General features: G+C 52.3%; 1 protein-coding gene across 6 annotated transcripts in view; it reads right to left on the minus strand.

The window, feature by feature from the left end:
* Slc39a11 (solute carrier family 39 member 11) overlaps positions 1-23,974 on the minus strand; it is a 384,139-nt gene that overhangs the window by 201,437 nt on the left and 158,728 nt on the right. For 5 of the 6 annotated variants that reach the window (XM_048795690.1, XM_048795712.1, XM_048795680.1 and 2 more), the window contains one exon: positions 2,227-2,368. In XM_048795690.1, the coding sequence (XP_048651647.1) occupies positions 2,227-2,368 (142 nt within the window). The remainder of the gene's footprint in view (positions 1-2,226; positions 2,369-23,974) is intronic. The other variant, XM_015503535.2, reaches the window with a different exon arrangement.

A 23,974-nucleotide genomic window follows, 5' to 3' on the forward strand; every position in this document is an offset into this window, starting at 1 on the left:
GAGAGAGAGAAGAGAGAAGGGCAAGAGTGTTTTAAAAGGATTTCTGTCTTGGTAAATCCCAAAATATCCCCAGCCCTGAGAAGAGCTGTATCATAGAAAATCTTGGCACAAGACAAACAGGAAAGCATCTCATCAATGCTTTCCCAGGCTCGGCGGCTGCTGCTGCTGCTGCTGCGGCTGAGGGCAGCTGAACTGCCCTCCCACAGTGTGGCTTATTCCTCTTGCTGAACCAATTACGGGACATGATAACAGCAGTGCCAATATTATTTTTTAAAGGCTGATGTTTCTCACTAACTACCCATTAAAGCGATCTCCTTGCTCCAGCTACAGCAGGCGTAAGGGCAGATCCAGATGGTACAAACAATGCATATTCAGGTTCAATCTGCATGAAGCCAGTCATCAAATAACCATTAGTAGTCTGAGAGTCCCCAGATGCCTGACACCCACAGGTGTGTCCAGGTGAGAGGGATGTCTGGGCTCAGCAAACTATCTTCACACCCCCAAGAGCTGCATTTGCCTAAGTATCAGAACAGTTAGCAACAGCTAGGAGGGTTGCTTGGTAACCTGACAACAGGCTGCACTTCGTGTTCAGGAGCAGGAGGAGAGGACTGCCTCACCCTCCTCCAGGGGCCCCCTCGACTCCTAACCCTGCGCTGGCCAAGAAGGTCCAGTAATCCCCAGGCTGTCTTGTAGAGCCACCAGCTCCCCTGGTCTGGTCCTTGCTGTGGCTCCATTGGAAAAGGTCTATCAAAAGGATTGCCACTAAGATAAGCAATGGGATAGAAAAAATTCAGGCCAACTTTTGTCGTCCTACAGAAGGCTCAGAATCAGGACTGCAAAATCTTCAAAGGGACACACGAAGCCTAAGCATACGATTGCATGTGGGAATCCAGAGAGGCCCATGTGCCTGTGTCTGGACTCAGCCTCCAAAATGACAAGTTTTACAGGAACACGGTGCCCACCCTCATCTCCAGAGGCAGCCCGCCACACTCTCCAGGAAAGGAGAGGAGTGGGCAGCACCCCGGCCCTCCCAATCCGAGCGTGAATGAGCTACGCAGCTGGAGGCAGAGGGCAGAGGTGGCATTCTGACCTCTGTTGCTCGAGGTCGTGCTAGATAGACTTTTATTTCCTGGATATATCCCACATGGGAGGTGGCGGGGGCAGTGGGGGTGAGCGGGGTGGAAGAGGCATTCTGTTCTCCATGAATAATGCACGCAGGGTATGACCTGAACCCAGACCACTGAGACCCAGCCACGGTGAGGCTCCAACTTTCCACAGCCTCCCACTGGGGGCTGGTGACCATCTCGGCTAGATATGATGAAAATACCAACTTAAAACGCCAGCATGGAAATGGGAAAGGACTTTGTCCCCTTCAGTCAGTCCTGTGAATGACCGTGACCAGTCACTGACCATCCATTCCCAATTCACACAAGATAGATGCCACAGAGGTAGGTGCCCATCTCAACATGGTTTGCTGGGTACACGGGTCATCTACGGGCAGGACTTTGCCTAGCTGACATCACAGGAGAGTGAGGGGCGGACACGTCACAGCAGCAGGGACTTGCTGCACCAAACCAGGACTTCCTAAAAAAGTTCAAAGGAAAACACAGGTGTGTAACTTGTGCTAACTGGCCCTCAAATGAGCCACTTGTCCTCACTGAACAATGACACGGGGGAGTGGGGGAGGATCTTGCCCCCAAGGCTGGAAAACCAGTCTCCTGGCATCCATGGCTGCTCAAAGGGCGGCAGCCCAGCCGGCACCTCTCCCCCAAGACTTGGGAATTGCTACCGGGCTCTTGAGCAACGCCCGCCTCTAATGCAGAACCAACAGCATGGCTTCGCTGTGTCAGTTTTCCTGGCTGCACACAGAATCGGCGAGAGACACCGCCAGTTTCCCAGGTGAATCAAAAAGATGAGCATCAAAAAGGGGAGGGCAAAGAGGGGTAGACAGAGGGACAAATGCCCACACTCTACCCATTCAACCTGACCCTGTCCGTTCGTCCACCTTGCAAAGAGGATCAAAAGGTGCCAATGCCATCTTTACAGCAAGCAGGTCGTTTGAGAACAGATGAGACAGGCGTCTCAGGCCAGAGCCAGTTTGGCTTTCAGGCAGCAGTGGGCCGAGTCCCTGGACGGGCAGACAGAGCCCTGGCACCTCCTCCGTGGTTCTCCTACCCCACCCCAAGTCTACACGTCTGGCTTGGCCGTCTACAGCAGGGAGCTTGCCTGGAAGAAGCCCAGTGCTACCTATCCGGATGGAGAGTTCACTCTCAGGAAGGAGCAGCGTGGGACCCGTGGGATCAGACTTCTTCATCAATGCAGCGTCGAAGTTCAGTGCCAGGGCCGTCTGAGGGTCTTCTGCTGCACCCTGAAACAAGAAGCATAGTGTCATTACAGCAGCTCATCTCCATGGGGCCCCCAGACCCTCTGGACCATGGTACCAAGGCAACTGGCCCTGGTCTGCCAGGAGCACCAGGGCTGAGCTGGACCCCGGGCTCACGTGACTTTCAGGGAGGAAGGAAGGAGGGTAGGAAGATGAAAGACTTCTGGGGTAGAGGACAAAAACAAGATCCGAGGAGTTGGTACTGATCCTAGAGACGGGAAACACGTACAACTGGCAAGACTGGGGTCTGCACACCTATCCCACTGCGCACCTCATCAATGCCAGTGATGGGCACAGGGGACCTAGCTCCAGGCTTATCAAAAGAAGCCCCTGTGGCCAGTCTACTCAGATGGCAGCTATGGCCCAGGATCCAAGGTCAGTGTGCCTGGGAAGCCGCCATCTTTGTATTTCTCAAGAGATAAGAGGAGATCCAAACAGAAGCATCTGTCTGAGAGAGGTGGTGGCACTTGGAGTTTGGAGTCACAGCCAGATGGCCCAACCAAAGCCACTCTCTGCTGTCCTGACAAGTTGATAGACCATTTCACACTAACGAGGCAAAGTCCTGTGTGCAGCTCCCGCAAACATTTAGTGGCCTCCAACTTTATGGACACTTGGTGAACAAGATGAGGTCCCACTCTTTCAGATCTTTGTTCTATTAGGAGCCAACGAGGAAACCAGGACGGACCACAAGCATCTCTCCCGAGGCACTGGGGAAGTGCTGACCCTGCAGGCCATCAACAAAGCACAGGATCTCCAGGAGCAAGAGACAGACAAGGGGCTCAGCCCTGCACGACACTCCGCTTCATCCAAAGACCTCAAGGGTAAGGGCAAGTAAGCAGAATCACCCCAATGGGCAAAAAACAGCAAATCTCTTCAAGACCAGGTATCACCGACTGTCCAGGTAGCAGTGACAAAATGTCATAAACTAAGTAGCTTGTGGAAGTGGGGAGGTCCACGGTCAGGCTGCCAGGGTGGGGACAGGTTCGGTGTCTGGCATGTGTTATCGCTGACCTTCAGGCTGTGTGGTCACTGGGGAAGGGCTAGGAGTCCCCCTCCAGGGCCTTTAGGGCATTGACTCTACTGGTTGCGGGCTCCACCCTCATGATCCATCTCCTCCCAGAGGTCCATTCCTAAAGCCACCCTAGAGGTGGGGATTTCTACATATGAATGTTGAGGGAACACAACCATTCCTCCACACAAATAAAAGTTTCCATTTAAAATATGTGACACTAACATGGGAGAGGAAATGGCTTGTAATCCAAGCGCAGAAATGTGTCCACTTCCAAGAAAAAAAACTGGGTTTTTGGTTAGGTTTCTTTCATGAAGGAATTTCAGGAAAGGTGTAGCAGGCTGTATCCTACACATGCACACACAAACACAGGCACACTTATACACACACATGCATACATACGTACACACATGCATATATATGTGCATGTACAAACACCTCTTGCTTTCTCATGGTCATGATGAGCAAGGATAAGAGAGCCTAATGATTCATTTCATTTTTTTTTTTCGTACTACACACACAAAAAAATGACCCTAAGCCTCTCCTGCGTCTTTCCATTTGTCCAATGCATCAATGTCATCCTAATCCTTCATTTGCAATATCCCTGATAATGTACCTTAAAGCGGGGGCCAACCCTCATTTCGCCTTATTTTAAAAGGAAGAAGAGAAGCCTCCAAGCCCCGTTGGAGCCTCCCCCTTGTGGTCCTGGCTATGACCCTGGAATCAGCCTCCTGCCTGGAGGCGGCCGACACTGCAGGTGGATGGAGGCTGCAGCACGGGAGAGGGGCACGCAGGCCAGTCCCTGCCTCTGCAGAAGCCCCTCTGGCCACCCCCAAGTGACAGCTGGTGTCTGTGTGATGTGCCTGGGGCACCGAGTCACAGCTCTCTGTCTGTTTACATGCTTTAATTATTTCTAACTCTCTGCCTCCCTCTGACATCTGAGGGATCACTGCAGCCATAAAAGACAGTCTGCTAGGAAACTGCATCCTACCGCTGACTCGGCTTCCTTTGTCTTCCTTCTTTTTGCAAAGTGATTGATGCATAACCAGGGGGATGATGCAGACAGAGCGGCTGTATTACGGGAGCATGCGGCAGCATTCATACGCACAGGGCTGGGACTGCGTGTTCGACCACAGCCCACTCAGGAAGGGGCAGCTCAGAGACCCTAGGTTACTCTAGAACAGTGGTTTTCAATGAGGTGATTTCACGTGGTCCCACTGGGCCACCAGGGATGTTTGTGGGATGTCACCGTGGGGGTGGGGGTGCTGCTGGCGTCCCAGGTGGGTAGAGACCAAGGATGCTGCACAAGACCCACCACAGCAAGGCTCGCCCTGGCTAATGCCACAGTGCCAAGGCTGAGAACCTGCTGAGGACGACGAATGGGCAGGACCCCAAGGCTGCCCACATGGGCACACGGCAATGCCGGGCATTTGCTCTCTCCTGTGCCACTCTCTCTAGGAAGGCTGCCTGCCTGCCCTCGTGTATCCACTCAAGTTTCACTTAAGCATCAACCATCGCCGGAGTCGTCCCAGGCCCCAGGGACGTGACACAGCCACATCCCACATTCTCCTGATCTCGCCTTCTCCTTCGAGACCATAATAACCAATCGATGACAAGCTAAAGGCCCAGGTAGTGATGATGCCGACAGACTCACATACGGAGTCTACGGCCGCCCTCCCAGCGGATCAGCGTTTGACCCACGCTAGCCTACCACAAACGTAGACGTGGTGTTACGCAGCAGCAGGAGGCTGAAAAAGCCGTGTTTGAGCGAAGACCTGAAGACAAAGGAAGAAGAAACACGGGTACCCCCACCCCTCCATATCCTTCTGCCACCTTATCAACCTAAATTTTGTTGGTTATGTTGCTTTCTATCAGCATTTTGGGGGACAGGGGTAAGTGCACTAAGAAAATTCCACCTAGAAGCTGCCCTCTGTAAGGCTAGCCAAGGACCCACTCCGACCTGTGCTCCAAACATTCAGCCCTCAGAAGGTGGCGCTGCACGTGCATCGCGCTACTGTGTGTAACAGCCGAGATACTGACTGGGCCTCGGAACCCATCAACAGATGAGCAGGTGAAGAAAATATGGCCCACGTTTCCTCAAGGCACAGATTTACACGTGTGTGCAAATATCACACCAAATCCCATTAATGTGCCCAACAATACGAGTTAATAAAAAGTGGCAGGGCCAAGCAAGCTACATAAGTGGCAGAAGCACCTCAGAGGGAAGCCCAGGCCAGCACCTCCCTCCATCCCCACACCTGGCCAGCCCTCCACTGGCCTATCCAGACATTGGCCTCCAGGGGTCCTCCCAGACCCCCCACCACCCGATTCCCAACACGCCTCGCCCGCCACTCTCAAATGCTGCCAAGGAAACCAGAGAACTATATGCCTCCAAGCTCCAGAGGGCAGCCCTACAGAGCTGCCAACTGTGCCTCGGTGGCTTTATCATCATGTCCCTGGCAGTTGGGGGGGAAAGTCGGGAGTCACCTGCTGGGACAAGGTGGCTCTACCTGCTGGGTTGACACTGCAGCTTCTCAGGGAGCCCTGTCCCACCCTGGGCACTCAAGTGCAGGGAACACTGAAGTTCCACCTGGATGCCTTCAACAGACGTGGCCTTGCAGGAGGGACCAAGGCTCCAGGAAGAAAGGCTTCCTTGACGCTCCTCTCCTTGAGTTGACATTCTTCTGTACATTTCTGGGGCTTTTTTTTCCCTTTTGACATCCCTGCAAAGCCTCTCCCTTCACACTGCCTCGACCAACGCTGGCAGCCCCACACGGCCAGCAAGGCGAGGGTGCTCCATCCCAGGGCGAACACGCTGCTCTCGACTTTCCACCACAGCCCTGAGAGTCTGCCTGGCTGCTCATCACAGGAACAATGAGTCACCTTCCTCCCTGTCCCCTCCAGAGTGGGCCCCTGAGGCTTTGGAAAATTCAGGTTTGCTGTGTCACCTTGCAGCTTCCAAATGTCAGAGTGTCAGATACACCAGCCCCTCCCAAGGTGCAAACAGGCTTCCTTCCTTCACCACCACCTCCTTGCCCAAGTCCCCCTTCCCAGCCTCCCTCCCACCTCCTCACCCTTCTCCAAACCCAACTCAGTACAGAAAGCCAGGTGCAGGCCACTGGAGGCAGGAGGCCACCCCACCCAGTGAGCAGCAGCACTGGAGACTGCGGTCCTCCTCCAGTGAGATCATTACCATGATCATGATGATGATTATTATTACTATTATGATGCATGGTTAGGGGCCAGCCACGGCTCAGAATAAACAGCAATTTCCACCTACTCTGGAAAGATGTGCAAAGCAGGAGCTGGAAAATAGCATTTTCCAGAAGGAAGAGAGGAAGTGCACAGAAGGGGAAGGAGAGAAGAAATGGAACACAGTCGGGAGGGGCGGGCAGGAGGAGGCGGCAGCCCTGCAACCCCCACCCCCCCCCCCAAATCTAAACGAAGACTTCAAAAACAGCATCTCCTTCCAGAAACAAACCCCAGACACTGCTCCTCGGGGCTTGCTGCCCACGGTGAGGAAGACCACTGCCAGGTGCTGAGGCCTCTAGAACCCTCAAGAGACAAGTCACCAAAGCAACAAGCTAGAATGTCACTGAAGGAATGGAGTGTCCAGGTGGAGTTTGTAACAGGAACTCAAGACCCCAAGCCAGGCACAACCAGATAAGCATCAGCAGGTACTGGGCACAGCCACCCAACTCCCTGTAAGCAGCCTGGCACGTCTGCTCCGGGTCCCAATAGTGAGCTCAATGTGTTTCATGCCCACTTGTTCTCGGGTTCTCACCACTGGGGTGTCTCAGGGGCACAAACCACTGTGTTGGGGAAAGGTAAAGGGGACCAACCTCTGCTTCGCACAGCTGCAGGAGGGAAGCCTGACCTTTCCAAACCCACACCCTCCTTCCACCAAACTGATGGGGTGGGGGGTCTCCCTGACCTCTCCACCAGGTTTCAGCCAATGCAGACTCTGGGCTCCCTGGGCCTCTTGGGGAGCAGTCTTTTTATAAATATATAGGCATATATACAAATTCTTCTTTAATTCAGACACATACCTTTATTTATTTATTTATTTTAATGTGGTGCTGAGGATTGAACCCAGGCCCTCGCACATGTGAGGCTAGCACTCTACCGCTGAGCCATAGCCCCAACCCCGGGGGAGCACTCTCTGTAAGTGAGATTTGTCAACAAGTCAGAGCTCCTGAGGAAGGAGCAAGAGAAAGGTCAGGCAATTAACTGGCAGCCTCCCCCCACCTGCCAGCCACAGCTAAAAGAAGGCAGGGCATTGCACCCAAGGGAGAAGGGGACAGGGACCTGGAGAGGGACCTCAGAAGCAGGGATCCAAGGGTGGATGGGAATGGTCTGTGAGGGCTTGGCCTCCTCCCCCACAGCAGCCTCTGGCTCCCTCCATCCCCACTTAACCCAGACACATGAGGTGATGTTAAATAATTGATGCTGTTTTTATTACTGAGAAGTTGCCGTGATAATGACACTCGCAACACAATCTTAAATTATTCCACATAATGGAAAAAAAAAAATTAAATGTCGCCGGGATCATCCACTAGAATATGGATGGCAGTTACATAATAGATGAACTCATCTCACAGAGAGCCCAGCACGGCCTGCCACCCGGGTCCAGGCTGACTCGGGGTGACAAGCGGCCAGCCTCAAAGCAACTGGGGACACTGACTGGCACAGACGCCGAGGCGGAAGGTGCAGTCCTGCCTCGGGTCCTTCTGGCAGGTCGCTGCTGCCCTTGCCTCAGTTTAGCTACACATTCAGGGGTCCTGGGCTCCAGTCGAGATCCTCAACAGTGAGAATGACGACTCAAGGCACTGGGCTCCTACCAGCTCTCAGAGCACCCTCCCTCGTGCAGGGCACCAGGACTGCATCTAGTTTGGTTTCGGTCCTTCCCCCCTACAAACCCAATCAGTGTTTGGAAAAGCAGGTTTTAAAGCTTTGAATTATTCATACTTGAGGTTTTCAAAATCCTGGCTGAAGAAGCTGAGCTCCCTCCTCCACTCAGGCCTCCTCTGGTTCCCACGAGCCCCCTCTGATGTCCCCAGCAAGCTTCTGTCACCCATCCGCCAGCACTGCGGTCAGGGCTCCACTTCTGGTCAGCGTCCAATCACGCAGTGGGTTTACCAGGATCAATAATGAGAAGAGATTTCACAAGGGAGAATAAAGACCCGGGTGACCGCAAAGTGGGGCAGAGCGGGGAAGAAAGGACCTCAACCAACCAAAGACACTCCGGCTGGTGGCAGAAAGCATGACTTTCCACCCATCTCAGGGTTCCACGTGCTGAACGATTGTGTGAGATCATCCTGTCAGTCTGGGGACCACATGACGTACCGGCTCCCATTCCTGGCAGTCAGCCCACTCCCTGCTGAGACAAGCTCTTCCACCTGAACCCCCGGGATCCCCTGAGCCCACTTGCTCCAGCTTCCTCCTCTCTCTTCTGTGACCTCAGCCTGAAGATTCACGACGGAACGATTCACCCGGACTCCTAGCTGTATCTAAGCTAGTTATGGGCGCTACTACTCAAACTCCCTTTGGGGGGATGAAAGTTTCCCCTATTTCTGATGCCAAGTTACTCTTCATAATCAAACCTGTTTAATCACATTAGACAGATTTCCAAGCACAACACAGTTCTGCAGAGATGCAGCTCTAGGAGAATCTGCTCAGGTAGCTCTCCGACAGCTGATCCAGGCAGGCACACTCTGTGCTTGTATTCAAGGTCCAGGCGTCCCACTAGCGGGGGTGACACAGAAACCGGGCAATGGCAGAGTCTTCCAAACCACAAGGCTTTTTTCTTGAAGCTCAAAATGTAATTTCTCAAGGAATGCAAGTGCCTTGGTGTAACAAGGTTTGCACTTTCTAATCCACCCCCAGTGATCACTCGGGGCTTCTCATCCCCCTCCGAGACCTCGTCTAAGACTATTAAAATACACCCACACAATCCACTCAGCCAGAGAACCTCCGTCCCATCCTTCTCGGGCAACTTTTCTGATCTCTTAGATATGAGGATATCAGAATCCACCAGAAATTCACTAAAAGTCAATATTTCTCTTCCCATAAAAATGCATAGATTTCAGGTACCTACTGCTAGGTTGGGTCATAAAATAACCCAAAACTTGGTGGCTTAAAACAATGACCAATTATTACTTGTCAGTCAACTAACTGGGCTCTGCTGCTGAACTGCCTGGCCTTGTTCATGGGCCTGGTCCCTAGGGGCTCATCCAGAGGTCATGGTCTAGGAGGATACAGCACCTGGCTGGATCTGGCAGGCTGCTGTCCTGGGGTTGGCTGACCATTGGCTGGAAAACACTCGTTCCTCCCCCATGAGGCCACTCAACCACCAACCTCCTGACTGTTGGTTCATATGAATTGTCAAGTGCTTGTCAAGTCTCTGCCCGTATCTGGTTTGCCACCTTCCCACTGACCAAAGCCAGTCAGTAGCCATCGAGACTAAGAGAGGGGTAAATTGACAGTGCTGCACGTGAGCAGGATCTGTCATGCTGTCGGGGTACAGATGCCAACGGGGAAGAATCCATGAGCATCTCACAAGCTCCTGCAGCACTGTGCTCCACACAGACTTACAAAATGTCACATGCAACACGAAGAGCACTCCACACACCCAGACTACAGACAGCTGCTGTGTCAAACCCTCAGATTCCATCTCTTATCTAAAGAGGGGCCTCTGCAACAGAGACCCAAGGAACATGCTCAGAGGTCTTGAAGCTTCATAAGAAAAATTTTTTATTTCACATTTTTATTTAAATGATAGTCTCAAGAAAAAATAATGTCAACCACCCAGCGGCTGGCTTGCAATGCCTGTCCTGCGTTCGGTGTTTCTCATTGAGTGGGTTCCAAGCTGTACTGCCCAAGTGTGGAGGCTGGTGGGAGGAGGAGAGGGGCAGGTTCCATGACTTCCAGGGCCTCGTGAAGATGACGGAGCTCTCTGAACAGTTCTAGAACTGCAATAGGAGCCGACTCCACCCAGCAGGTGTGTCTCATGGGATAGAGCCGTCAGAACCTAAGGGGACTGATCACGGAGGCCAGCGATGGGTGGATATTTTTAGCAGAAGAGATCCTGCCACATTATGAAAATATTGTTGCTTTCGGTTTTACCAACTGTTTTGATTTATACTGACAAGTTTTTGGTTTTACAACAGTTGAAGGGCCCAAAGCGTGAGGCCTAATTCATATGATTTTATGTTTGTGCACATTGATGCCATAAATGCACAATAGTACCGTAAAGATAGCTCGAGTCAGCCTTGAGGATGCAGGAGTTTTATTTCCTTCAAAATGAGTACACACATTAACCAAATGGGAAAAACGCTGGCCTGCAGCTCAGAGCAATGGGATCCTCCTCCTCCCAACTGTAGCTCAAAATATAGAAATCCCTGCTTTAAATGATGGACTAATACAAAGTCACTATGGACTATTAATGTTCTCTGTAACTGTTTTTCTATGCTCTAAAGTCACAAATGGTTTAAGGACCCTCCTGGAGTCAAAGTAGCATGCTGACCAACACACCATGCCTGCCTAATCTCCTTCGTGATTCATTTTGTCATAAACCACAATTTCCCCGAGTTCCTTGTTACACAAGATGCTGCAAGGGAAAGGATACCTGCAGGGACTGGTGCGTTGGGTCGAGTCTGCACATGAACATAACTCCAAGAAATCTCACAGTGAATAACATGGGTTTGGTTAAATCCTACATTATTTGGCCATATATAAAACCTACTAATATTCAGCTTTAGGGAGTAGTGTTCAAAGAATTCTATTCTAGGTTCAATCCTCAGAAAACTCTGCAAAATATTTCTCTTTACAATGGAGTCTGATCATATTCTATCCAGGGGTACAAAAGGTGGTTGGAGCTCTGGGTCTCAAGTATCTATTATTTTCACAAATAAGATTCCGTGTTTATCACCCTTAACGATGATTCATACAATTCATTTTACACACACACACACACACACACACACACACACACCCTTATCCCTAACAGCTGAAGGTTAGAAAATCAAGAAGGCCATCGTTCTAGAAAACCCAGTCCTTCTCTTTGCTTTATCACAATGTAAAGAAATAAAAATAAGTAAACCAGCCCTTTTAGTCCAATGCTGGAAAAAGAGATCTGTTACCCCACTGCCCAGGAGAAAAGACTAAAGTTGGGCTTATCCCCAATCTTTATAGTTTTGACAGTCATAAAATGATTTTTCTCGACTCCTAGAGAATGAAAGAGAGGCATTGAGAACACATGCAAAAGCCAGCCATCGACTGTCACGTCACGACCCATGGTAACTGAGCATCCAGGAGGCCTGTTCTCACCAACCTCTGCCAGGAGCCAGATCCAGGTGGACAGAAGCAGGGAAGATAGGTAGGGCTGGAAGGAAATGCGCTTGGCATTGACCCCAGGGTTACAGGAAACAACTCTGCCTGCACAGACTCCATGGTGAACAGCACGCCTGGCCTCTGCCTGCAGACTCCCTGGTGAAAAACACGCCTGGCCTCTGTGAGCCTTCTTCCATTATCCCATGGGATCCTTGACACCCTCCAGTGAGGGAAACGGGCAGCACCTTCACCCCAGTTCTGGACAAAGCTCTGCCTCTCCCCACCAAAATTCAATCAGCCCTCACCCTCAGGATCTCAGAACACAGAGTAAGTTGGACCCAGGTCTTTAAAGGGGTAATTCCATGACAATGAGGTCATTAGGAGGGCCCTGGTCCAGTATAACTGGAGTGCTCACAGGACATCTGAATAGACACACAGTAGAAGACACTGAAGACACCGTCAACAAGCCAGAGAGGGGCCTGCAACAGATCCCTACTTCACAGCCCTCTGAAGGAACCACGGCACCTTGATCCTGACTTCTGGCCTCCAGAATTATGAGAAAATAAATCTTTGTTTGAGCCATGATGACAGTACCACAGACAGAACTGGCATATGACACTGTCATGGTGGCCCTAGCAAACAGATACAACCGCCAGTTCACATTTGCAGAAATTGAGGGATAGGAACTTAGGACTTACTTCACATCATACCATTAATCAGACACAAGCCAGACGTGAACCCAGAACTTCTGCATCTGAATCCCACCACTCCTCCAGCTCCATGCTATTCCTGGTGGGCCACAGCAATGTGCTGAGACAACTGAGGCTTCAACAAGTAAGGCCACAGATATGAGCCCAAGGCAGGGGGAGGTGCCCGAGTGTGTACACACACCAGGTGCCAAGTTGTGAGCCACTGTATTCAGCGGAGAGCGCCTGGTGCCACACTTCAGAATCAGTTCTCTTCTTGGTGTGGCCTGTCTAATCCTGCATGATCCTACAGATAGGAACCATGATCCTCACCCTCTTCTTGGCCTGTATGGATCACTGACAAGCTCCTTGCCTGGGGCAGACATGAGGAGCTATAGCAAGAGTCTGAGGGATCAGGGCCCAACTGGAAGCCAGACCTCCAGGGGTCCAGAGAAATTTTTGCCAGATGTTATTGCTGCCGTTAAAGACAGTCTAACATCCTCACCAACACTTGTTTGTCTTCATAATAGCTGCCATTCTGATTGGAGTGAGATGAAATCTTAAGGTAGTTTTGGTTTGCATTTCTCTAGTTGCTAGATGTTGAACATTTCTTCATATGTTTGTGATCGATCATGTATCATCTTCTGAGAAGTGTCTGTTCAGTTCCTTGGCCCATTGATTTTTTTTTTTTTTTGGTGTCAAGTTTGAGCTCCTTAGAGACTAGTGCTCTGAGGTGTGTATGGTAAAAATCTGCTCCCATTTCCGTAGGCTCTATCTTCACTTCACCGATTGTTTCATTTGCCGAGAAGAACCTTTTCAGTTTGAATCCATCCCATTTATTGATTCTTGATTTTATTTCTTGCACTATAGCAGTCTTGTTAATGAAGTCATGTGTGACAAAACAATTTAAAAAAAAAGTCTCACATGAAAAGCGGGATGGACAGAGCTTAGTCCTCTGCAGGGACAAGGATGCCTGTTGGAGGGCTCAAAGACAGCCACTAACAAGGGACCAGAGAAAGATAAGCCATTCTCACGTTTTTTTCAGGCTACAGCATTTCTCTCTCAAGTCATTTCAGGTTTAGCCCAATGCTGCCCACATCCGCAGGCAGAAGCCTAACGGATAGGCTGAGGGGGTCAGGATGTTGGGGGATACTGGGGTGTAAGGCAGCCTTTCTGCAAGGCCAGGTCGGGGCAGGAGCTCTACACTCCCTCCCATTTCATAGCTGGCATCAGCCTCCTTCCCAGCCTCCCCACCCATGGGACCTAGACCACCAGGGCCCCAAACCTCAAACTTTTTCCAAAACCAGCTTTTCTGCCTCTGATAATTGCTACCTCCCAGGTTGAGGCTGACCGCTTCATAACAGGAACTGTTTACCAGGGTATTCAGCCCCAACCAAGCCCTCTGGGGGAAGGTGGACCAGTCAGTGACAAAGGAGGGTGAAAGGGGTGGGGGACAAGCTTTTGGTGAGAATGGAAATCCCTGTGCTTTTTTTATGCTAAGGAAATAGCATGCAAATAGCATGCGAACTACTTCAAAAGAAAAGCAGTGGCTTTGAAGAACACTTGATTTTTTTTTTTTTTCCTTGAATGGGGCTTTATCCATGCCATCTCGCTGCTTGGAGCATAATTAATTATTCAGCTTATCTGGAAGTGATGAGGACTTGGTAGCTGAGGCGGTACTGAAGGAGCTTGCTTCCTGCCATGGCTATGTGGGGACTGACATCTTCCCCCTCTTCCTTCTAAGCCTAAATTTCAAAGCAAACCCCCACACTGACAGACAACACGCCTGCACAGCATTCCCACTGCTGCAAAACAAACCACCCAAATCCAGGGTCTTAAAACCACCCTTGTTCCTCATCTCTGACTCCAAAGGTCCAGAGTCAGGTGAAGCCTAGGCAGGACCCTCTGCTCAGTTCTCAGGCTGAAATCAAGACTGTGGCTGGGACCTCACCTCATTCCCAGGCATTGACTGCTGGAAGAATTTGGCTTCTTGCAAAGGGACTAAAGTCACTGTTTTCTTGCTAGCTGCACATCCAGTAACCACAATCAGCCCTAGAGGCCGCCCTCGGGTTCCTGCCACTGGACCCCACCGTGGACAACACACAGCACGACTGTTTGCTTTTTCAAGGCCAGCAGAATTCTTCCACCTTAAAATCTCCGACCTGAAGGAGGGCCCATTCCCTCATTTAACGACTTGTCTGATGAGGTCGTGTGAACCCAGGGAAACCTCCCCTTTGGTGGATTTGAAGTCAACTGACTGTAACCTCAGGCAAGGAGAACCCCATTGTGGGGAGTAAAACCCCCATGTGGCCCACACACTGGGGGAGCAACTTGGGGCCATCTCAGAATCCCATCCACCACAATACCTTAGCACAAAACTCCCCTCTGACGTCTCTATCCGGGAGATTTCCAGGGCCCACAGGCTCCCTTAGGAGCCTCAATCTGGAGCCCTGGTAGAGCATCTCCGGTGTTCCACCACATCTTTATGGCCTCGGCTTCCAGGCCGAGCTCCAGCCTCACAGAACAATCCCGGGTCTCCTGACCCGCCACTAGGTACTTGCAAGCTGGAGGGTCCCAGAATCTCTGCCAGGCAGAGGCTTTGGCTCATCCACCACGGGGAAGAGATTCAGGGACTTGTCATCAAGTGAGGCCTTGAGCAGAGACCAGCACTCCATCTTGGGGTCCCACAAAAGTGCTTTTATTTCTTTTCACATTGGAAGAGAAAATGAGAATTCACGCATCATAATAAATCCAGCCTGAAAGAGATTCATCTTTATGAAAACATGGCTGCAAAATATGACCTTTAGGGGTTTCTTGGTTTGGTTTGTTGTTTTTTTTTTTTTTTTTTGGTGGAGAAAGGAGCCCAGGAAGACTAGAGCCCCCAAGGCCCATGCAAGAGCTGTGGTGCTCCAGGGTCACACACATTTTCTTTGTCTGATCCATCCCACGATGATCCTAAAGGATAGCCAGTCATCTCCCAGGGAAGGGGTCAAGACCTTGGTCTACAAGGCCAACCTTTGGACTCACCACGTTAAAGATGCCAAGTGACAGACCGGGCCGCCGCAGGGCAGCGCCAATATGCTAATCAGTTTGATGGGAACACATTGGCCTGAAGTTATGAACAGAACTAATGAGGCCACGTCTGGTCCCTGGGAGGGCTTCTGAGCTTGTGTGGCTCCATGGTTACATGGACCCCAGTCTCCACCAACCACCTCTAGCGGTCAGCCGATGGCCTCCAGGGGGATATAAGGGTTTAAATGAAGCGATTAAAATCCTTCTCAAATGCCAGGAAACAGGCATAAAACCATTTGCTATTGGCAATATCAACTGGATAATCTTTTTTTTTTTTTAAGAGAGGAAGTTGAAGGACAAGACTGTACACTAGGCATGAGTGTGACATTCAGAGGTGTCCGTGGGAGATGCTTGGCCATTTGTATGTAAGAGGGTAGAGAGATCCCAACAAGAGCTGGGGGACGTGACCGTGGGCTGATACGAAGATGGATGGAAACACAGGGAGGAGGGAGAGGCATGGGAGAGGCATGGGGAGAGCCCAGGAGGGACGGCCGGAGCCAGCCGCAGAGGCGGGCAGGGGTCTCTGCGTCCCAACAACCGAAGAGCTGAGAACCTGAACAGAAGGGAAGCTGTGTGCAGAACATCCCTGGCTTTGTCACTTCAACTCTCGGTTCTACACGGGGGTGCAGACTGGATAGTCCCCGAGGCCCATTCTACACCTCAGCACCCATGAACCTATGAATTTCTAGAAAGTGATGTCAACTCCCAGTCCTCGCGAGGAGAATCCCTCCATCACCTCTCCCCGGCCACTGCCTAGATGTGCTGCTCCCTAAGAGCCCTTGGCTGCACCTTGTCCAGCCCTTGGCTGGACCAGGAGACTGGCCCTCCAGGGGACAACACCACAGACACTCAAAACCACCAGGCGCCCAAGCTTCTACTCTGCAGCTAGTGGTTCCAGGAAGGAACATGGCGTGTCATGAGCTCAACAGCAGAATGCCCAGCTCTTCGGAGGGTGGACGCCCAGGCTTCGAGGCAAGGGTTGCAACTGAGAGAGTGATACCGTGTGTGACTCCACTTTCTACCACTTGATGGAATATCCGAGATATGTAGCTCACAAGGAGGAAAGAGTCGGCCTGGCTCAGGCTGAGGTCACTCGGCCCTGTGGCTTGGGGACTGTGGCAGCACAGCAGGTCACAGCAGGAGCACGTGGCAGAGGAGGTCTGCTCAGGTCCTGGGGCTGGGAAGCAGAGAGAGAAAGGCCAGGGTCCCACAATGCCTTCAAGGGCACGATGTGACGCCCCCCTCAAAGGCTCTTCCACCTCCCAGTGGCACCACAGGCTAGTGACCAATCAGCACCTGGGCCTTGGGGCGCATTTGCCCCGACTCGAGCACACTCCAATGAGCTAAGCCGTGCTCTTTCAGGCCTGGGCACCTACCTCTCCCATAGGGTTATCTGCCACACAAGGAAGCCGAAGAAAGCCACGCAGGTGAAAAGACAAGAATGTTATAGAGAGGACAGTATTTCCGGAAATTTGTGGATGTGCTAGGGTGAGGTGTCGCACCTTTCCAACACGAGAAATCAGCTGCTCAGATGAACCCAGGTACCTGCAAGTATATGCTTGCAGAGTGTGAGTGTGTGTGTGTGTGTGTGTGTGTGTGTGTGTGTAGACCTAGATGACAACAGAATGCACCGTGGCAGCCACCCTAAAGCGCCCCTTCAGAGCGTCCTTCCAGAGGCAGGTGAGAGAGTTAGGCTGCAGGCGCAGGAAGGCTGGCCCGAGAAGTCTCCAGGTTCCCTCCCCAGGGAGAAGGCCAGGCCGACAGGGAGAGCCCCGAGGGGACAGCCCCAAGCAAAGAACCCAGCCCCTCAGGCGCCAGGGGCCCCGATGGCTCTTCTCCAACGGGAAATCTCAGCAGAGCACCCGGCACGCATTCCCACTGCCCGCCTTCAGTGCAGGCGCCTGGCCAATAAATCAGCCCTGGATTAAGGCGAGTGGCCCTGGGGTGGCCGGTGCTGGGGCTGTGGGGTCATCAGCTGGAGAGGTTAATAATCCGTCCCGGCCCTCACTAGGGCTCTGAGAGCACCTCCCTCTCTGCCACCCGGCTCTCTGCCACCCTTGGCTACTGCCACCGCCTCCGCGTGGGCGACTAATATCATTCTCCCCTTCTTCACACCCGCCCTGCTTCCTTCCTGCTGCCGACAGCAGCATCCCGAATCCCAGGCAGAACCCGGAGGAGGAGGAAAGATGAATGTTCCCCCTGGGTGCCCAGAAGGCAGTGTCTGCTGCAGGAGCGGACACAAGTCAGGAAAATGAGCCGTTGACCAAGAAACCCCCCAGGTGCGGGTGGAGGCAGGGCCAGAATGTAGAGGGAAGAGCCCAGGGAAGAGAGAGAGAGAGACTCCTCGGCTCAGTGCAGGAAACAATCCACCGGATTCTACCCGGGCCAGGACCAACTTACTGCAAACTGGCAGCTTGATGGTCTCCCCGCTGTATTTCTAGGACCACAATTATGTGGCCAGAACTACGGAAGAGTCTAAAGGTTTATAGGTTATGCTTAAGGTCACATGGAAGAAAGTGACCGAAGGTCTCTCAGCTCCCCTGACCTAACCAGACTGTGTCCATATGCCTCAGCCCAGGGTGGTACACCTGGCCTTCTGTGCAGGTGGTGGACTGAGCAAGGAATCATGGGGCTTCAGAGAGGCCTCACCTTCCACACAGGCTTGTGGCTTTGGGCCACCGAGTCCTGCCATCCACCCACGGGCAACCACAGGCTACAGAAGCCTACACCCAGGGCAGAGGAAGAAAGCCTGGTTTACCCTCCTGTGCAAGGAGAGCTCCGCACACACTGGAGCTGTTCACACAGAGCAAGACGTGACCAGGCTCGGCCCCGGAATATTCCACACACAGGCCGAGGACACGATCCCTGGACCACCGGGGAGGTGGCTGAAAGGAAAGGATTTTCATTTTCTCCTGTTTTTAATCTTTGGCCAACTTCCCAAGAGAGGGAGTCTATGACCTCACTACATCCTGCCCCAGTGGGTGATTGGCGACCAGGGGCCTCTGGCTAGCCATCAGAAACACTTGGGCTCTGTCACCAGGGGAAGCCACTGCCACCCAACAGGCCACAGCATCCTGTGTTTTGGAAGCTCAGTGCCTTTTCCCATGGCTCTATCCTCAGGGAATGTGACTGTGGCCACAGGAGACTTGCAGAGCCAGGCGAGTTCAAAGCCAGCCTCCGCAAAAGTGAGGAGCTAAGCAACTCAGTGAGATCCCGTCTCTAAATCAAATACAAAATAGGGCTGGGGATGTGGCTCAGTGGTCAAGTGCCCCCCGAGTCCAAGCCCCTGTACTTCCCTCCACCCCCAGCAAAAACGAAAAAAAGTTGCAGTGACATTTCAATTTGAGCCCAAGGGAAGGGCCTGGGCCCAGGCAGGGTGGAGACCTTCAGATGCAGCAACTAGGAGCTGAGCCACCTGCAGGAGGACTTACCAGGAAGGACAGGAAACGGGGGAGAGGGGCCCCGTCCTGAAGCAGCCAGGTTCCCAAGATGCAGGGAGGAGGCAGGGGCAACACCAGACAGGACTCCTGTGGATTATCCACCCACCGAGAGAAACCCGGGGGTACAAAAAAGCCTACTCCAGAGGAGGCCACCAAAGTGTCACGTCTGGGGCACCTACAGGGACCTCAGGTACCTGCCAGCCATGTTCTTTCCCCCCTCCCCTTTGCTGCTCCTCTCTTCCTCCCCATTTCTCTCACCCCTCAGTATTTTCTGTCCCTATGTACATAAATTTTCAACACATATGTGCATAAATACACAGAGAACAATCTAGAAGACGCCAAACTCATCTCCCTGGTTACTGGGGAAACGGATTGAACACCCGAGAACAGAGGGTCAAGGAGAGTAGTGGCTTTGTCATTAATGTGTGTAAGAATCATGAGGCCCAGAGAGCCTGCGTGACACACAGAGGCCCCTCTGGGGGGGGCGGGGGGCGGCCCCACATATGGTGCCCTTGGAGTGTTCTCCTGGAGGCTGCAGCCCCAGCTCCCTGCACTGAGCCCTGATTTCCTGCTTAAATACTTCTTACAAGTCCCCAAACCATTTCCCTTTAGTTTTCCAAAGTTCAAAAGCCAACTGCTAAAAAACTAAATAAGTGATCCAGAGTCATCGGGCAAGGTTGGACGAGGGGCCAACAGAGCACACACAGGCCTCTTTGACCTCCCCCCACCCCCCAAAATAACTAGCTGTGCCCCAAACCAGGGCACACGTCTCTGCCTGCAGAGGCCACTCCCAGGCCTCCACATCTGCAGGACTGTTTATCTGGGCTGGTTCCAGGTGACAAGGACCACAGAGGCCCCAGCATTCAGAAACCAGCCACATTTCCCTGACACACCCCCTTTCAGGGCGAGAACAGAGAATTCTGAGCAGATGTGTGGTTGGACCCCCGGTGTGGCAGAGGGACCGCCCCGTGGGAGGGAACTTATTCCAGCCTCATAGCACAGGAAGCTCTGTCTTTGGTCTGTCTCCTTCAACCAACCTCTGCTGCAGGTGTGGGACTCAGAGGGTCTCTGCCCCCTCTCCAGCCGGTCACCTGCAGCATGGTCCTTGTGCTGCCGTGTGCCATACAGACCCCACAGACTGACAGCCCAGCCTCCAAATCCCCTGGGCCTCTTGCTTCTCATGTTCTGTGCTTTCGGCCCTCTCCCCTCCCGTGGATGGCGGCCATGGGGCCTGTGACTTTAGGAGCGCTAGGGTGGGCAGGGCGGGGGCAGTGCTCTGGGCCAGGCTGGGTGTTACAGTGCGCTCCCTCCCCGCCACCCGCCCATCCAATCATAAGCCCAATATTTACCCAGCGGAGGCAGTGTTTGTGTACCTTGCCATCTGAAATCCAATAAGCGAGACAGAAGAGAGGCGGCTGCTTATGAGGCATGAGGGCAAACACAGCAGCTCTTTAAAGAGCCATTGAGCTCATCAATACCCTCTCCCATTCCCATTCAGGGGCCCTGGGACAACAACCAGGACTTAATGGTGATTTTCCATCCTCACAACCCTCAGAGGCTCAAAAAGAAAAGGTGGTGGTTTCCAAGCTCGCTCTCCTCCGTTACCAGACAGACTGCTCCCCGGGGCCCGTGGAGCTCCCTTCCTACCACAGCAGCCAGCAGACTCCCTGGGCCTCTGGGACTCCCCTCAGAAATGGGCGCTGCTCTGCCCCAAGAAGCGCTTCCCTGGGTCACAGGTATCGGTCTGGCCTACAACAAAATCCTACTCTATGTGAACATACAGAAGTGTTTTCCACGACAGACCAGAAAAAGGCTTTGGATGGCTCCTGTGTGGGAGAAACACTCTGCCAAGGTCAAGCTGTGGCCAGACCTCCTGTTGGACATTTTTTTGTTTTGTCCAGAACTCAAAAAACAAACACCAAGCTCTGTGGTAGGCCACGCGGGCAGGAAGAGGATGCTGCGGGTTGCCTGGTACCAGGACCAGCTCCTTCAGCCACACAGCTGAGCCCCCGCGCCCTCCCCCGCTTGCTCTTTTGACAGGGAACCTGGATAACAGTACCATGGAAAAAAAAAAAATCACAGAAGCCTCTCCTGACACAAAAGTCGGTTCAAATACTAGTAAAGGTTAACTAGACTGATTGGAAGAAGCAGAAAGGCCCATCACAGCAAAAACACAGGAAGGGTTTGTCTGGCTCCGCAGGAAGGCAGGCCAGTGTCATGATCCAGTGGCCCCTAGCACTGTAGGGGACCAGGTGCCTCTGGCTTGCTGCTGTCACCTTACCAATGGCCTCTGCACTCTGCTGCCACACAGGGAGGAGGAAAGGGAGAGAACAGTGAGGACAGATGACCCCCCCCCCCCAATGACTGCTGCTGACCCTGTCACCTGGTTTCCCCTGGCTGCAACAGAGGCTGCTCGATTGAGGACAGAGCTGGGTTACATGGCAGATAAGCAACACTGCGATTCTGTTAGAAAGGAGGAAGGGTATGTGGACATACGGCAGCTGCCATGTCTGAATGTGTCTTCCCGAATTCATACTGTGAAATTCTAACTCTAAGGTGATGGTATTAGGAGGTAGGGCCTTCACGGGGTGACGAGGTCTCAGGTTAGCACATTATCAAAGATGTCAGAGAAACCCCTTGCCCTCCTTCCATCATATGAGGGCACAGAGGGAGGGTGCCCTTCATGAACCAGAAAGTGGGTCCCCAGTAGATACTGAAGCTGATTTGGACCTCCCAGCTTCTAGAACTATAAACAATACATTTTTGTTGTTTATAAGCCACCAGTTTATGGTATTTTGTTATAGCAGCCCAACAGACAAAGGCAGTAGGTTTCAGGTCAGCTGCTGTAACAAAAATAGGACACAAACAATGCCTGCAGAGTGGTGGACAATAATTTGTTAGGTAAAAGCCCAGGTGGTTGGTCTGTCGTGGGTGTGGCGACTAGGACAGGTATCAGTTAAGGACTGAAACAGAGAAGGAGAGTGAACTGGCAAATAAAATCTCAGTATTCATACGAAAACTAGCTACTGTTTAGTTATTCAATTAATTGTTAGTATTTTAACTGCCCCTTCCCTGAAAGGATCCTGAGGGCCATCCAGGGGTTCCCCATATCCCACTTTGAGAATGACCACTTAAAGATCACACCTTTTGCCTGGCATGACGGAGCACACCTGTAATCCCAGTTATTCAGGCAGCTAAAGCAAGAGGATCGCAAATTCAAGGCCACCCTGTCTCGAATTTTTAAAAAAATTTAAAAGGGCTGGCGATGTAGCTCAGTGGTAGAGTGCCCCTTGGGTTCAATTCCTAGTACCACCCCCCCCCCACACACACACACACACACCCTCCTAAATAAACAAAGGTATCTAAACATCACAGATAACAACTTGCTCTCTTGGCCTGGTACAGTCATTGGGGGGGTCATCTGGCCTGGTAGCCCATCCCAATTTTCTACTTGAAAAAATAGTAGTAATTGACACAATAGAGCAAATATGATTGTAGGAAAGTCTCTGTGGTTGGGGCTCAGTGGAAGAGTGCCTGCCTAGCGTGTGAGAGGCACTGGGTTCGATTCTTAGCACCACATATAAAATAAATGAATAAAATAAAGATCCATCAACAACTAAAATACATATACATACAAAAATGAGAATGCAAAGTCTAAGGGGATCTTAATTTGCGGAAAAGGAGGCTTTTCTGCTAGTTCTCAGGATGATACCCTCAACCCCCAGGTCAGGTGGGGTGGGCAGGATTTCCTAGCTGGCATCCCAAAGCCATCCTTCCCTGCTCCTCGGGTCCTGGTGCTGTGAGGAGCCCGTCCCTGAGGCTGACCCCACCTGGGAGACTTATCTTGTCACGAGAGCCCTTAAAAGCAGAAAGCTTTCTCTGGTGGTAGCAGACAAAGATGTCAGGAAGACTGGGAAGAGAGAGAGTGGTTGGCTTAAAGACAGAGGGGCCAGGGGAAGGAAGGCGGGCACCCCTGGAGAGAGAGGCCTGGCTGAGGCCGGCCAGGAAACCGCCCCACTCCTGCAAGCCATTGCATTCTGCCAGCAGGAAGTGGGTGTGGAGGAGGTGGTCAGTGCTGCCAGCGGACCTCATGACTGCAGCCCTGAAGAGACCCTAAGAGGACCCAGTCACCTACTCGCAGGCTCCTGACCTGCACAACTTTGAATTCAATGGGTGCTGTGAAAGCTGCTGCCTGGGCAGCCATTTGTATGCAGCAGGCAGGGGGCGGCGGGTCCTGGTCCCACCAAGTTCAGGCAAAGCCTTCGGATCTCACCGAGCAGTGGGAGGACAGTCCCTGCCCAGGAGAGAGAAGCCAGGGATGAGATTCGGTGAAACACTCCCCAGAGCATCAGAAAAAGTAAACAGAAGAACAACTAGGAAGAGATGCCAGAAAGAGCCAGAGGCACTAGCACCTTCTGTGACCTCCCTTAACAAACCCTGTCCCACAGCAAGAGTTTGGGGAGGTGAGAGTCGGGCAAGTGGGGCCTTCACTCCGGCACGTCATGAAGCAGCTGGGACGGCCTGGAGAAGGCCATCAGCCACCGCCACCCTGGGACCTGAGGTGCCTGGAAACCAACCACATGAGCCCCTGTTCCTAGGCGCCTCTCCCTCTGCAAAGCCATGGGAGTCACGGGTCACCAGAGGAAAATTAACAAGCTCTTGTCATCGCTGGCTTCCTAGTCGGAGTGGCCCCTGGGAGTCACAGAGCCACCTGCAGCCAGCAGATGCAGGAGAAGCACCTGGAGAATCTGGCCCCACCTGAAACCCGGGTTCACAACACCCCCACCTTCCTGTCCTTAAGGGGCCCGGCCCTCCCTCCTCCGCCCTCCCTGGCTGCATCAGACCCGTCCTTAGCATTTACTCCTGTCTGTCACTGTGCTGGCAGCCAGCTGGATGGCCAACAAGCCGATGTCCTCAAGAAGCCTCCATTCTGATAGGGAAGACAGATGATGGAGAAACAAGCTAAGTAACAAAAGACAACGATTTGTTCTGGAAAATAAACTAGGAGGGAGGGAGGCAGGCTGAGGGGGCAGGGAGGCAGGCTGGAGGGGGG

Source organism: Marmota marmota, unplaced genomic scaffold (assembly GCF_001458135.2).
Source record: "Marmota marmota marmota unplaced genomic scaffold, marMar, whole genome shotgun sequence".
NCBI lineage: Eukaryota > Metazoa > Chordata > Mammalia > Rodentia > Sciuridae > Marmota > Marmota marmota.